Below are 12,339 nucleotides of genomic sequence, written 5' to 3'. Positions count from 1 at the left end.
GACAGCACTGACAAGGACCAGACTCATCTTATCCACTGTTATTTCTGACATACAAAGGAAGTATTTTTCAAAGGAAGAAAAAGTATGAGATCCTAAAGAGAATGGCATCCCTTGAAGGCCCAGTGCCACCATAATCCAACCTTGAACACAACCTAGACTTGAATTCCAAGAATATCTGCAAACTTTTGATAATTCAGAACTCATTTTACAGTAGGGATTGCTTGGCCTAATCGGTCTACAAAATATTTGACCAGCCCACAGAATTTTTACCACTAAATCTTCTACAGTACTGTAGGATGTATTTTTAGAATTGTGGTTTTGCTACAGTCTGTGCCTCATTTAGTGTACATCTTATTTCTCTCTGGCTTTAGTTTGTGAACTCGTGCTCTGTGACACTTGTCCATGGTTTTCTTTATAAAATTTCTCTTGAGGAATAGCATTTTCAAGAAGATTAAAGTTCAGGAGGTAGATAGTGTTATAGTACTGTTAGGGAGAGGCAAATTTTCATTCACCACCTTGAACTCCAACTCTCCTTTCATTGCAGACAGAAGTCTTTCCTTGACAGAAAACTGTTCTAACCTTTAAGGGAAAGTTCTTTTTGAAAAGTTATGGGGAGGGCAGCAATAGTTTTGATTTCAGCTGCAAAATATGGGGAGCAACACATTTTGGGATAAGAAAACTGCAACCATTTCCTTTTTCAGTGTGTATGTGTTCCCCACTGGTGATAAAACTATCCAGGGGAAATACTGAGCCTGAAATTCTGGAAACTATGGTGTGAAAATGTCGAGCTAACGGACCTCAGCATTTCACCCTTCAGTTTAGGGCTTGCCCTCCTGTGTCCTCCTAACTGCATTGTTGCATGGTCAGACTTTCTAATGAGTTACAGAGCAGCAGAGCAGTTAAAGTTGAAAAAATAAATTCCCTTTTTAAACATGGACTTTTGACCTCTCCGGATCACTTGAGTAGCATTTCAATTGCAATCTGTCTAAGGAAGCAGTATTGATATAGAGCAATCTGAAATGAAGCTTCATTTAGGTTGCAGGATGTCTTGGAAAATGAATAATAGAAAAGCCTTGGTACATGAAAAATAAAAATGTTTTCTAAAGATTTGAAATCAAAGAGTACCTTCAGTATAACCAGAAATTATGTAAAATATATTTTTCCCTCAGTAACATTCACCTTAAGAGCATGAAAATGTGCCTGGACAATGGAAGTTTCCCTAAATCAGGGATTGCTATTGATTGTCTCTTTTGATCCAAACCCCCCCGATCTTGGATTCCTTATCTTAAAGTTTGCATAATAGAATAGACAGGGCTAATGATATCATGTGGGGAAAATGTGTGGAGTGATTAATTCATGATTATGAGGTGCTCTGATGATACAAAGTACTCTAAAGTTAATAATACACTATGCTAAAAAGTATCACCTTATCTAGTAACAATGTTTCACAAGTTGGGTATTTCTAATAATCACTAAATGTTACAGTGATGTTTCCCCAAAATTGTTTTGCTTCATATTTGTATTTGGTAATAGGAAATACCAACTGTATTTACCCAGTGGGTCACATTTGTTTAAGAATAAATGAACTGGGTAAATAACAAATTACAAATATTTTTAATTGCTTTGTGCCAGGTACTGCACGAAGCCTTGGGGAAGATATAAGATGTAAGTCTTGGGGAAGATATAAGATAATCAGGTTGGACATAGTCTTAGTCCTTTATAGGGCTCACTGTTTTAATTTTACAGATGATGCCACTGGGGCACAGAGTAATGAAGTGATTTGCCCAAATCACTCAGCAGACAAATGGTGGAGCTGGGATTGGAACCCAGGTCTTCTGACTCCCAGATCTGTTGATCTGTTCTCTTTCCACTAGGCCACACTGCTTCTTCAGCTTTGTATAATTATCTGCTGTGTACCCTTGGGCAAGTCATTTAACTTCTCTATGCCTCACATCATTTGTAAAATAGGGATTCAGACTTTGAGCCCCAGGTGGGACAAGGACTGTGTCCAACCTGATTAGCTTGTATCTACCCAGCACCTAGTGTAGTGCCTAGCACATAATAAGCACTTAACAAATAAAATTTAAAAATACATAGCAATGGTGAGAATGTTTACGTGGCCCACAACCTACAAGAATTGCTACTGCCCTTTGGCCTTGGTTATAGTTTGGTTCCTACCTGAACTGGAGGCTGCTCTTCTGCCAGCATTTGACATCAGAAACCTAAAATATTGCATGAAGTTTAAGGGTTTCCTTCCTTAAATTAATGACACTAACAGGAGGATGTTGTCTGGGGTAATTGTACTGTCTACCTAGAGTAATACTATTTGCATATTGCTTGCTTACAAAATCACTATTAGGAAATCTCAGGGCAGAATGTTTGGGACCAAATTGAGCATCAGATATTGGCATTTCCCCACAGTTCTTCAGACTGTACAAGATCACTGATCAAGCTTAATGTCAGGCCTCCTTGCCCCTGGGTAATAGCCTGTCAGAACTGCCTGTGAAGGAAGCTTCAGAAGCTGAGGCCCTGATGGATCATCCAGTAGCTTTCTGTCATTTAGGTTTCTACAGTGAGAATTTCTTAACCTGAGGGATCTTCAAAAAAGTGTGATCCATTTACAAGAGAAGCAGCGCGGCCTAGTGGATGGATTACAGGCCTGGGAGTCAGAGGACCTGGGTTCTAATTCTGACTCCGCCACTTGTCTGCTGTGTGATCTTGGTCAAGTCACTTAATTTCTCTGTGCCTCAGTTACCTCATCTCATTGCAATAGAGATTAAGACTGTGTACCCCATGTGGGACATGTACTGCTTGCAACCTGATGAGTTGTATCTTTCCCAGCACTTAGAACAGTGCTTCACACATATTGAGCACTTAACAAATACCATCATCAATTTCCCTTTTGCCCTAAAGCTTTACAGTTTTTCTGGTTTAAGCATTCGTCTTCCTCACTGCAAGGCAAATTATGACTCCCTCAAACTGTCCCGTGATATGTGGGCTTTACCCTGTAGCTATATAGTGAATGATGTTAGATATCTATTGAAATTCAAATGATGATTATCATTCATACTCATTCTGCCCTCAAATTATCACATATTCTGCCCTTAGTGATGCCCTACAGTAAGAGACCCCCTGTACAGATGATATCCAGTCACGGCCGCCACCCACCCCGGACAACCTCAGGGCCCCCCCGCCGCCACAGGGTTATTTGGTCATGAGCTCTGGGACTCTCTCCAGACTCACTGGCCGCTTGACTTTGAGTCTGATCGGGTAGGGTCGGCTCGTCCCCCGACCCTGGTCATCGCCTGCTTATTAACACTATTGTAGTGTGCCTTACTGTAGCATGTTGCTATATTAGCGATCTCGCTTGTCATTGTTTATTGTCGTCAGACTTTGAATTTGATCAGGTCGCCCCTTAATCGAGTCTACCCTCCACCCTGATCATCACCCCTTTTATTAACACAACTATATTGTATCATACTGTATCATGTTGCTATGTTAGCACTACCGTATTGTATCATACTGTATCATGTTGCTATATTACCGATTTCGTTTATTACTGTTTATTGTTGTCAGTGCTGCCACCCACCTCTCTGGCCTCGCCATGTCCCTCCTCCCCCCTCCCCCCTCCCGCCCCTTCCTATCCTCCCCTTCCCCTTCCCCTCTCTCGCTCAGCTCTTTCCCGCTCTCTCCTCTGTCTCCTCCCCCCCTCCCCTCTCCCGCCCTAGAACCCCACTTTACCAGCGCTACCCCTCTTCCCCCTCCCCCTACTCTTCCCCCCACCAAACCCCCTCTTCACCCCCTCCCCCCTTCTCTCTTCCCCACCCATGCCCCATCCCAGTCCTCTTGTCCCACCGCCACCCCTCATCCCCCTCTCCCCATCCAGGGCCCCACCACCTCCTTCCCATCCAAACCCTCCCCTCCCCCCGCCCTTCCCCCCTCCCCCCCCTTGCACCCACAGCTACTTTCAAGTGTGGCCTCTGGAACCCCCGCTCTATTACAGGCAAGCTACCTTTCATCCATGACCTTTTCCTCTCCCGCTCTCTCCTCCTCCTCGCCCTTTCGGAAACGTGGCTCTCTCCCGAAGACACGGTCTCCGCCGCCGCTCTCTCCGGCGGAGGCCTCTCCTTCTCCCACTCCCCCAGACTCACCGGTAAGGGAGGAGGCGTCGGCTTCCTCCTCTTGCCCCATTGCTGCTTCCGCACTATCCCTCCTCCCCCCTCCCTCTCCTTCCCCTCCTTCGAAGCCCATATCATTTGCCTCTACCACCCACTCCAGTTACTTGTCGCCGTCATCTACCGCCCTCCCGGTCCCACCTCTGACTTCCTCAACCACCTTGACCCCTTTCTCACCTTCCTTCTCTCCTTCTCTCTGCCCACTCTGATCCTTGGAGACTTCAACATCCATACGGATGTACCCGACGACTCCTCTGCCGCCCGCCTGCTATCCCTCCTCGACTCTGCCGACCTCCTCCTCCACCATACCGCGCCCACTCACCGACTCAGTCACACCCTCGATCTCGTCATCTCCTACCGCTGCACTATCTCCTCCCTCACCGACTCTGAAATCCCTCTCTCTGACCATAACCTTCTCACCTGCCTCATCTCTCACACTCCCTCCCCCTGCAAATCTTCGCTACTGCCCACAGAGACCTCCGCTCTCTCGATCCCATCCGTCTTTCCAATAGCATCTCTCCTCACCTTGCCACCCTGTCCTCTCTTCCCACTCTTGATGATCAGGTCTCCGCTCTCAACTCCAACCTCTCTACTCATCTCGACTCTCTCGCCCCCCTTTCCCTCCGCCGCTCTCGCGCCACTAACCCACAGCCCTGGATCACCTCCTCCGTCCGCCTCCTACGCTCCTATGCTCGAACTGCCGAGCGCTGCTGGCGAAAGTCCAAGCACCAAGCCGACCTCACACACTTCAAATTTATCCTTTCCTGCCTTAACTCTGCCCTCTCCTCCGCCAGGCAAAGCTTCTTCTCCTCCCTCATTGACACCCATGCCCGTCACCCCCGCCGATTGTTCCGGACCTTTAACTCTCTCCTTAGGCCCCCTGTTCCTCCCCCATCTCTCACCCCCAATGATCTGGCCACCTATTTCCTCACGAAAATCAACACGATCAGGTCTGAGCTCCCCAAAGTCACCCCTCCGCCTCTCCCCTCCCCCCCACCAACCCCCTCCCCTACTTTCCCATCCTTCCCTGCAGTATCCTCAGAGGAGATCTCCTCCCTCCTCGCAAGTGCCACCCCCTCCACCTGCGCCTCGGACCCCATTCCCTCTCACCTTCTTAAAACCATTGCCCCTGCCCTCCTACCTTCCTTAACTTCCATTTTTAACCACTCAATCTCCAAGGGCTCCTTCCCCTCTGCCTTCAAACATGCCCACGTCTCCCCCATCCTAAAAAAACCCGCTCTCGACCCCACTTCCCCCTCCAGTTATCGTCCTATCTCCCTACTACCCTTCCTCTCCAAAATCCTAGAACAAGTCATTTACAATCGATGCCTAGAATTCCTTAACTCCAATTCTCTCCTAGACCCCCTCCAATCTGGCTTCCGTCCCCTCCACTCTACCGAGACTGCTCTCTCTAAGGTCACCCATGACCTCCTTCTTGCCAAATCCAATGGCTCCTACTCCATTCTGATCCTCCTTGACCTCTCTGCTGCCTTTGACACTGTCGACCATCCCCTCCTCCTCCATACCTTATCTCACCTTGGCTTCACGGACTCTGTCCTCTCCCGGTTCTCCTCTTACCTCTCTGGACGGTTATTCTTGGTCTCCTTCGCTGGAGCCTCCTCCCCCCTCCCATGCTTTAACTGTTGGAGTTCCTCAAGGGTCAGTTCTTGGCCCTCTTCTGTTCTCCATTTACACTCACTCCCTTGGTGAACTCATTCGCTCTCACGGCTTTGACTACCATCTCTACGCAGATGACATGCAGATCTACATCTCCGCCCCTGTCCTCTCCCCCTCCCTTCAGGCTCGCATCTCCTCCTGCCTCCAGGACGTCTCCACCTGGATGTCGGCCCGCCACCTAAAACTCAACCTGAGCAAGACTGAGCTCCTCATCTTCCCTCCCAAGCCCGGTCCTCTCCCAGACTTCTCTATCACCGTGGATGGCACGACCATCCTTCCCCTCTCTCGGGCCCGCAATCTCAGTGTCATCCTTGACTCGTCCCTCTCGTTCACCCCACACATCCTATCCGTTACCAAGACCTGCCGGTTTCACCTCTACAATATCGTCAAGATCCGCCCTTTCCTCTCCACCCAAACGGCTACCTTACTGTTACGGGCTCTCGTTATATCCCGGCTAGACTACTGTGTCAGCCTTCTCTCTGACCTCCCTTCCTCCTCTCTCGCCCCGCTCCGGTCTATTCATCACTCCGCTGCCCGGCTCCTCTTCCTGCAGAAACGATCTGGGCATGTCACTCCCCTTCTTAAACAACTCCAGTGGTTGCCTATCGACCTCCGCTCCAAACAAAAACTCCTCACTCTAGGCTTCAAGGCTCTCCATCACCTTGCCCCTTCCTACCTCTCCTCCCTTCTCTCTTTCTACCGCCCACCCCGCACGCTCCGCTCCTCTGCCGCCCACCTCCTCGCCATCCCTCGGTCTCGCCTATCCCGCCGTCGACCCCTGGGTCACGTCCTCCCGCGGTCCTGGAACGCCCTCCCTCCTCACCTCCGCCAAACTAATTCTCTTTCCCTCTTCAAAACCCTACTTAAAAATCACCTCCTCCAAGAGGCGTTCCCAGACTGAGCTCCTCTTCCCCCTCTACTCCCTCTGCCATCCCCCCTTTACCTCTCCGCAGCTAAAGCCTCATTTTCCCCTTTTCCCTCTGCTCCTCCACCTCTCCCTTCCCATCCCCACAGCACTGTACTCGTCCGCTCAACTGTATATATTTTCGTTACCCTATTTATTTTGTTAATGAATTGTGCATCGCCTTGATTCTATTTAGTTGCCATTGTTTTTACGAGATGTTCTTCCCCTTGACGCTGTTTATTGCCATTGTTCTTGTCTGTCCATCTCCCTCGATTAGACCGTAAACCCGTCAAACGGCAGGGACTGTCTCTATCTGTTGCCGACTTGTTCATCCCAAGCGCTTAGTACAGTGCTCTGCACATAGTAAGCGCTCAATAAATACTATTGGATGAATGAATCCAGTCCCTGTCCCATAACATCTGGTGAACTTAATAATAATAATAATAATAAATATTGTGGTATTTGTTAAGCACTTACTAAGTGTCAAGCAGTGTACTAAGCACTGGGTTGGATACAAGCTAATCTGGTTGGATACAGTCCCTGTCTCACATGGGGCTCCCAGTCTCAATCTCCATTTTACATATGAGGTAACTGAGGCCCAGAGAAGTGAAATGACTTGCCCAAGGTCACACAGCTGAAATATTTCTCAGATAAACGTTTCTGTTGGCAGTGTCAACAATGAGCTGGGTTCCCTATAGACCATTCATATGGCGTGATACACATATCACATATACTGTTCATATATCAAACCTTCTAATGCTTCATAAAGTAATGAAAGTGAAATTGATGTAGCAAAGAAAATGTGCTCTGAGCGGGAATGATAAGGGCAATTTCCTATTAAAAGTTGTCATACTTTATTCCTGTCTGCATGCCCATTCCATGCTTTCCAGTTTGAAGGTTCTAACTTTTAGGAAAACCAGGGCTCCTTTAATAAAATCACTGGTCAGGTTTCAGAACTACTTTTTCAGAAAAACAGGGTCATGATCTTCAGATTTGGAAAGATACTATGTCTCCGGCTGACCTGAATGAACTAAACGTATTGTGATTACATTAAAATGAGGGGGATTAGTTTTAGTATTATATACATCAGTTCTAGAAATACATTTTAGTTACAGTAAGTCACAGATTATGTTTCATTAGTTCATTGTAGTAGGAAGTGGCGTGTTTTGGAAAATACTGAAGGAAACCTCATATGTTGCTTCTTTACAGAATGGGTTTACTCCATTGTATATGGCAGCCCAGGAAAATCACTTGGAAGTTGTCAAGTTTCTCCTGGACAATGGTGCAAGTCAGAGCCTGGCTACAGAGGTAATTAGTTCCCCCTTTACCTTTCAAATTCAAGATTTCCCTTAGCTTCTTTTGGTGTTTCCATAAAATGCAAATTGATGGCATTCCGGGATAATGGGTAACCTTGGAGTTGTGAATCTGATAGAATATGAGAGCATTCAAGAATGGGATAGAAGATGAAACGTTAAAGCTCTTTTTACAGAGTTATCCCGGTGAGTGTTAAGCATTGTTCTATGTGGTGTATTTATGAACAGTGATTTATCTGATTTGTAGTCCAGTTTTTCCCTTTTTTTCTGGAAAACCACTAGCTAGGTTCAGCAAGAAATAAGCGTTGTTTTTACGATGTTTATTAGGCTCTCTGAGCCAAGTGCTGTGCTAAGCAGAGGCATAGATACAAATATAACAGTTCAGGTGCAGTTTCTAATCCACTGGGGACTCACAATCTAGATGGGAGTACACATCTGAAAACAATGATTGTGATGGATTACTGCACACAACAGAAACAATGAACCAAGACCACAATGTCAAGATAAATAAATAAGCAGTTCTTGGAATGGAGAGTGCTCAGACTCCCCACTGGTCCAGGCATTCAACCCTTAGTTACACGCCACTTTCCTCTCCCCAGGGTCTGAAATGTTTTAATGGTATCTTTGGGGGCAGTGGGCTGTGGCACTAGGGAAGGCTGGCGTGGGAATGGGGGCAGTGGATGCAGACCCCAGTGCTTTGGTCTTCAGGGTGATCTAATCTTTGCAGAGCACTGTATTAAGTGCTTGGGAAAGTACAACACAACAATTAACAGTGACATTCCCTGCCCACAACAAGCTCACAGTTTAGAGTCCGGGAGACGGACATCAATTCAGCCACATGTGTCTCGGTCTTGGGCCTCATCCTCTTCTCTCTCTCTTGCTCTCTCTTTTGACTCTTTTCCTCTCTGTCTTTCTTCCTCTCTCCTCTTTCTTCCCTCTCTTCTTTTATCTCTTTCTTCTCTCACTCGTCTCTCTTATCTCTCTTTTTTCTTTCTTCTCTCTTCTCTCTTTCTTCTGTCTTTCTCTCTCCCTCTCTCTCTCTTTCCCAATATCCCCTTTGGACAGACTGCATTCAGCCAAAGGGGAGAATTGCTCATCCCCTGCAAGTCTATGTAGTGTGTGGAGCAGTGCCATTTTCCCTAGCCATCATTGGGTAGCTCTCGGGGGAGTGAATTTCCATATACTGGCTCCTCATTTTGGTGTGGAGAGGAAGGAGATATTAAGAAAGGGAAATTTCCTCTCAAAGTCTTATTTCAAAGAAATCAACCGATCAAAAAAATAGTCTCACAGTTGAAAATTCAGCTGAAGTCTAGTATGTTGGTGGATTTTTACTTCCTTCAGTTTTGAAAATGACAGATTGCTTTAGGCTTGTTTCTGAGAATACTTCATTTTTAGCTCCCATTTGCTTTGCAAAGCTCCTGCTCCTAGCAAATAGAACTATATTTGCTTTATAGATTCTAGCATCATTTTAAGGGGATTAATGAAAACTAAGCTACCGGTTCTGCCACTTATCTGCTGTATGGCCTTGGGCAAATCACTGCAGTTCTCTGTGCTTCAGTTACCTCATCTGTAAAATGGGGATTAAGACTGTGAGCCCTACAAGGGATTCATTCATTCATTCAATCTTATTTATTGAGCGCTTACTGTGTGCAGAGCACTGTAATAAGTGCTTGGAAAGTACAATTCAACAACAGAGACAACGGGCTTACAGTCTAGAAGGGGGGGAGACAGACATCAAAAGAAGTAAACAGGCGTCAATAACATCAATATAAATAAATAGAAACATAGATATATACACATCATTAATAAAATAAGTAGAATTATAAATATGTATACCCATATACACAAATATATACACACAAGTCCTGTGGAGCAGGGAGGGAGGCAGAGCAGAGGGAGCGAGTGGAGGTGATGGGGAGGAGGAGAGCAGAGGAAAAGGGGGCTTAGTCTGGGAAGGCCTTCTCAAGGAGTTGAGCTTTCAGTAGGGCTTTGAAAGGGGGAAGTGTGCTAGTTTGGCATAAACTATGAAATGTGGATAAGGGATATAGACTGTGTCCAACCTGATTTGCTTGTATCCAGCCCAGCATTTAGTTCAGTGCCTGGCACATGTAAGCACTTAACAAATACCATAATTATTATTATTACTATCATTATTTCTAAGTCAGTAAGCATGCCTTAAAATTTGTGTGCATTTTCCTCCAATAATAATAATAATAATAATAATAATGTTGGTATTTGTTAAGCGCTTACTATGTGCCGAGCACTGTTCTAAGCGCTGGGGTAGATACAGGGTAATCAGGTCCCACGCGGGGCTCACAGTCTTAATCCCCATTTTCCAGATGAGGTAACTGAGGCACAGAGAAGTTAAGTGACTTGCCCAAAGTCATACAGCTGACAAGCGGCAGAGCCGGGAATAGAACCCATGACCTCTGATTCCTAAGCCCGTGCTCTTTCCACTGAGCCACGCTGCTTCTCTAGGGAAGCAGTGCATTTTGTCACATTTGCAAAAAGTCAGCTCCTTCTCTAGACTGTAAGCTCGCTGTGTGTAGGCAAGATGTCTCCCAACTTTGTTAGCTTAGTTCATTCATTCATTCATTCAATAGTATTTTTTGAGCACTTATGTGCAGAGCACTGTACTAAGCACTTGGAATGTACAAATTGGCAACAGATAGAGACAGTCCCTGCCCATTGACGGGCTTACAGTCTAATCAGTTCAATCCTCTGCATGCAGTAAGCACTCAATAAACTTGATTGATTAATGAATCCAGTTTAATCCAGACCAAATACAAACCCAGTGTCCTGGCTCAAAGATTTAAATTAAGTCGATTAACTGATTTTTAAAAATGATGTATTCAGGCACAACACAACAAGCGGAGGGGAACATATGCCCAGTTCCAGGGGAGGGAAAAGGTTGCATCCATGCCAAATCAGAGGGTAACTGGGAGATCTTGTCCACGCACGTCCCAGGAGCTCAGGCACATACTCACCCCAGCACCAGAGGGTTGGACACACCAGGAACCACTCCGCATTAATAATAATAATAATAATTATGGCTTTGTTAAGCACTTACTATGTGCCAGGCACTGTACTAAGCACTGGAGTGGATGCACGCAAATCAGATTAGACACAGTCCCTGGCCCACGCAGGGCTCACAGTCTCAATCCCCATTTTACCGATGAGGAACTGAGGCCCAGAGAAGTGAAGCGGCTTGCCCAAGGTCACACAGCAGATGAGTGGTGGAGCCAGGATTAGAATTTATGGCCTTCTGTCTCCCAGGCCCATGCTCTATCCACTGTGCTATGCTGCTTCCCAGAGGGTTGGAGGGCAAGGGGATGGCGGGAGAGAGACCTGGTGCGGGGTGAGTGGACACACGTGGTGACGGCTGCTCTAGCCCACCCCCACGGTAGGAAGTGCATGGTAAGGGAGAGTCGGTCCCATCCGAGGCCAGCCCAGGGCCAACCCTTCCCTTCCTCCTGGAGTGGGGTGGAACTGGGCTAGGCAGACAAGTTTGCAAAACTTCACAGCGAGAGGGACCCAGCCCTGTAAACTCATTATGGTTAGGGAACATGTCTACAAATTCTGTTATATTGTATTCTGCCAATAATAGTAATAGTGTTGATATTTTTTAAGTGTTTACTATGTGCCAAGCACTGATCTAATCGCTGGAGTAGATACAAGGTAATCACGTTGTCCAACATGGGGCTCACAGGTCTTAATCCACATTTTACAGATGGGGTAACTGAGACACAGAGAAGTTAGGTCACACAGCAGATAAGTGGCAGAGCCGGGATTAGAAACCACATCCTCTGACTCCCTAGCCTGTGCTCTTGCCACTAGGCCAAGCTGCTTCCCAGTGCCAAGCACTTAGAACAACGCTCTGCACACAGTAAGGGCTCAGTAAGTACGATTGATTGATTGATTAATTGGCCCCTCCCCTCCCCATCTTGGGCCATGTGGGGATGCCAGTTTGTGCTCCTCCTCTTCCCGCCCCCCCTCCCCACCACATCCCAGCTCCTTGGGCAGCTGCTCCTGGATAGTTGGCACCCACCCCCTCCTCTCTAAAGCCCCTGAACCATGAATTTGAATGGCTGCTACACTGGGGTAGATGTTACTGTATTTTCCCAAGCACTAGTACAGTGCTCCACACACAGTAAATGCTCAGTAAATACCATTGATTGATTGATTGGTTGGATGGAGTAGAGAAGACGTAGCCTCTGGGCTTCCCCACTAATCTCCGGCTCTGTTCTACCTCTTATTTAGATTGGGAGTC

The 12,339-nt window shown here is 46.6% G+C and overlaps 1 protein-coding gene across 29 annotated transcripts in view; it reads left to right on the top strand.

Annotated features, from left to right (window-relative positions):
* The window catches only part of ANK3 (ankyrin 3), a 678,945-nt gene that overhangs the window by 469,210 nt on the left and 197,396 nt on the right, over positions 1 to 12,339 (top strand). For all 29 annotated transcript variants that reach the window (XM_029059625.2, XM_029059631.2, XM_029059622.2 and 26 more), the window contains one exon: positions 7,966 to 8,064. In XM_029059625.2, the coding sequence (XP_028915458.1) occupies positions 7,966 to 8,064 (99 nt within the window). The remainder of the gene's footprint in view (positions 1 to 7,965; positions 8,065 to 12,339) is intronic.

This window comes from Ornithorhynchus anatinus, chromosome 3 (genome assembly GCF_004115215.2).
Source record: "Ornithorhynchus anatinus isolate Pmale09 chromosome 3, mOrnAna1.pri.v4, whole genome shotgun sequence".
NCBI classification, from domain to species: Eukaryota; Metazoa; Chordata; class Mammalia; order Monotremata; family Ornithorhynchidae; genus Ornithorhynchus; species Ornithorhynchus anatinus.
This window is presented reverse-complemented; position numbering and strand designations above follow the sequence as displayed.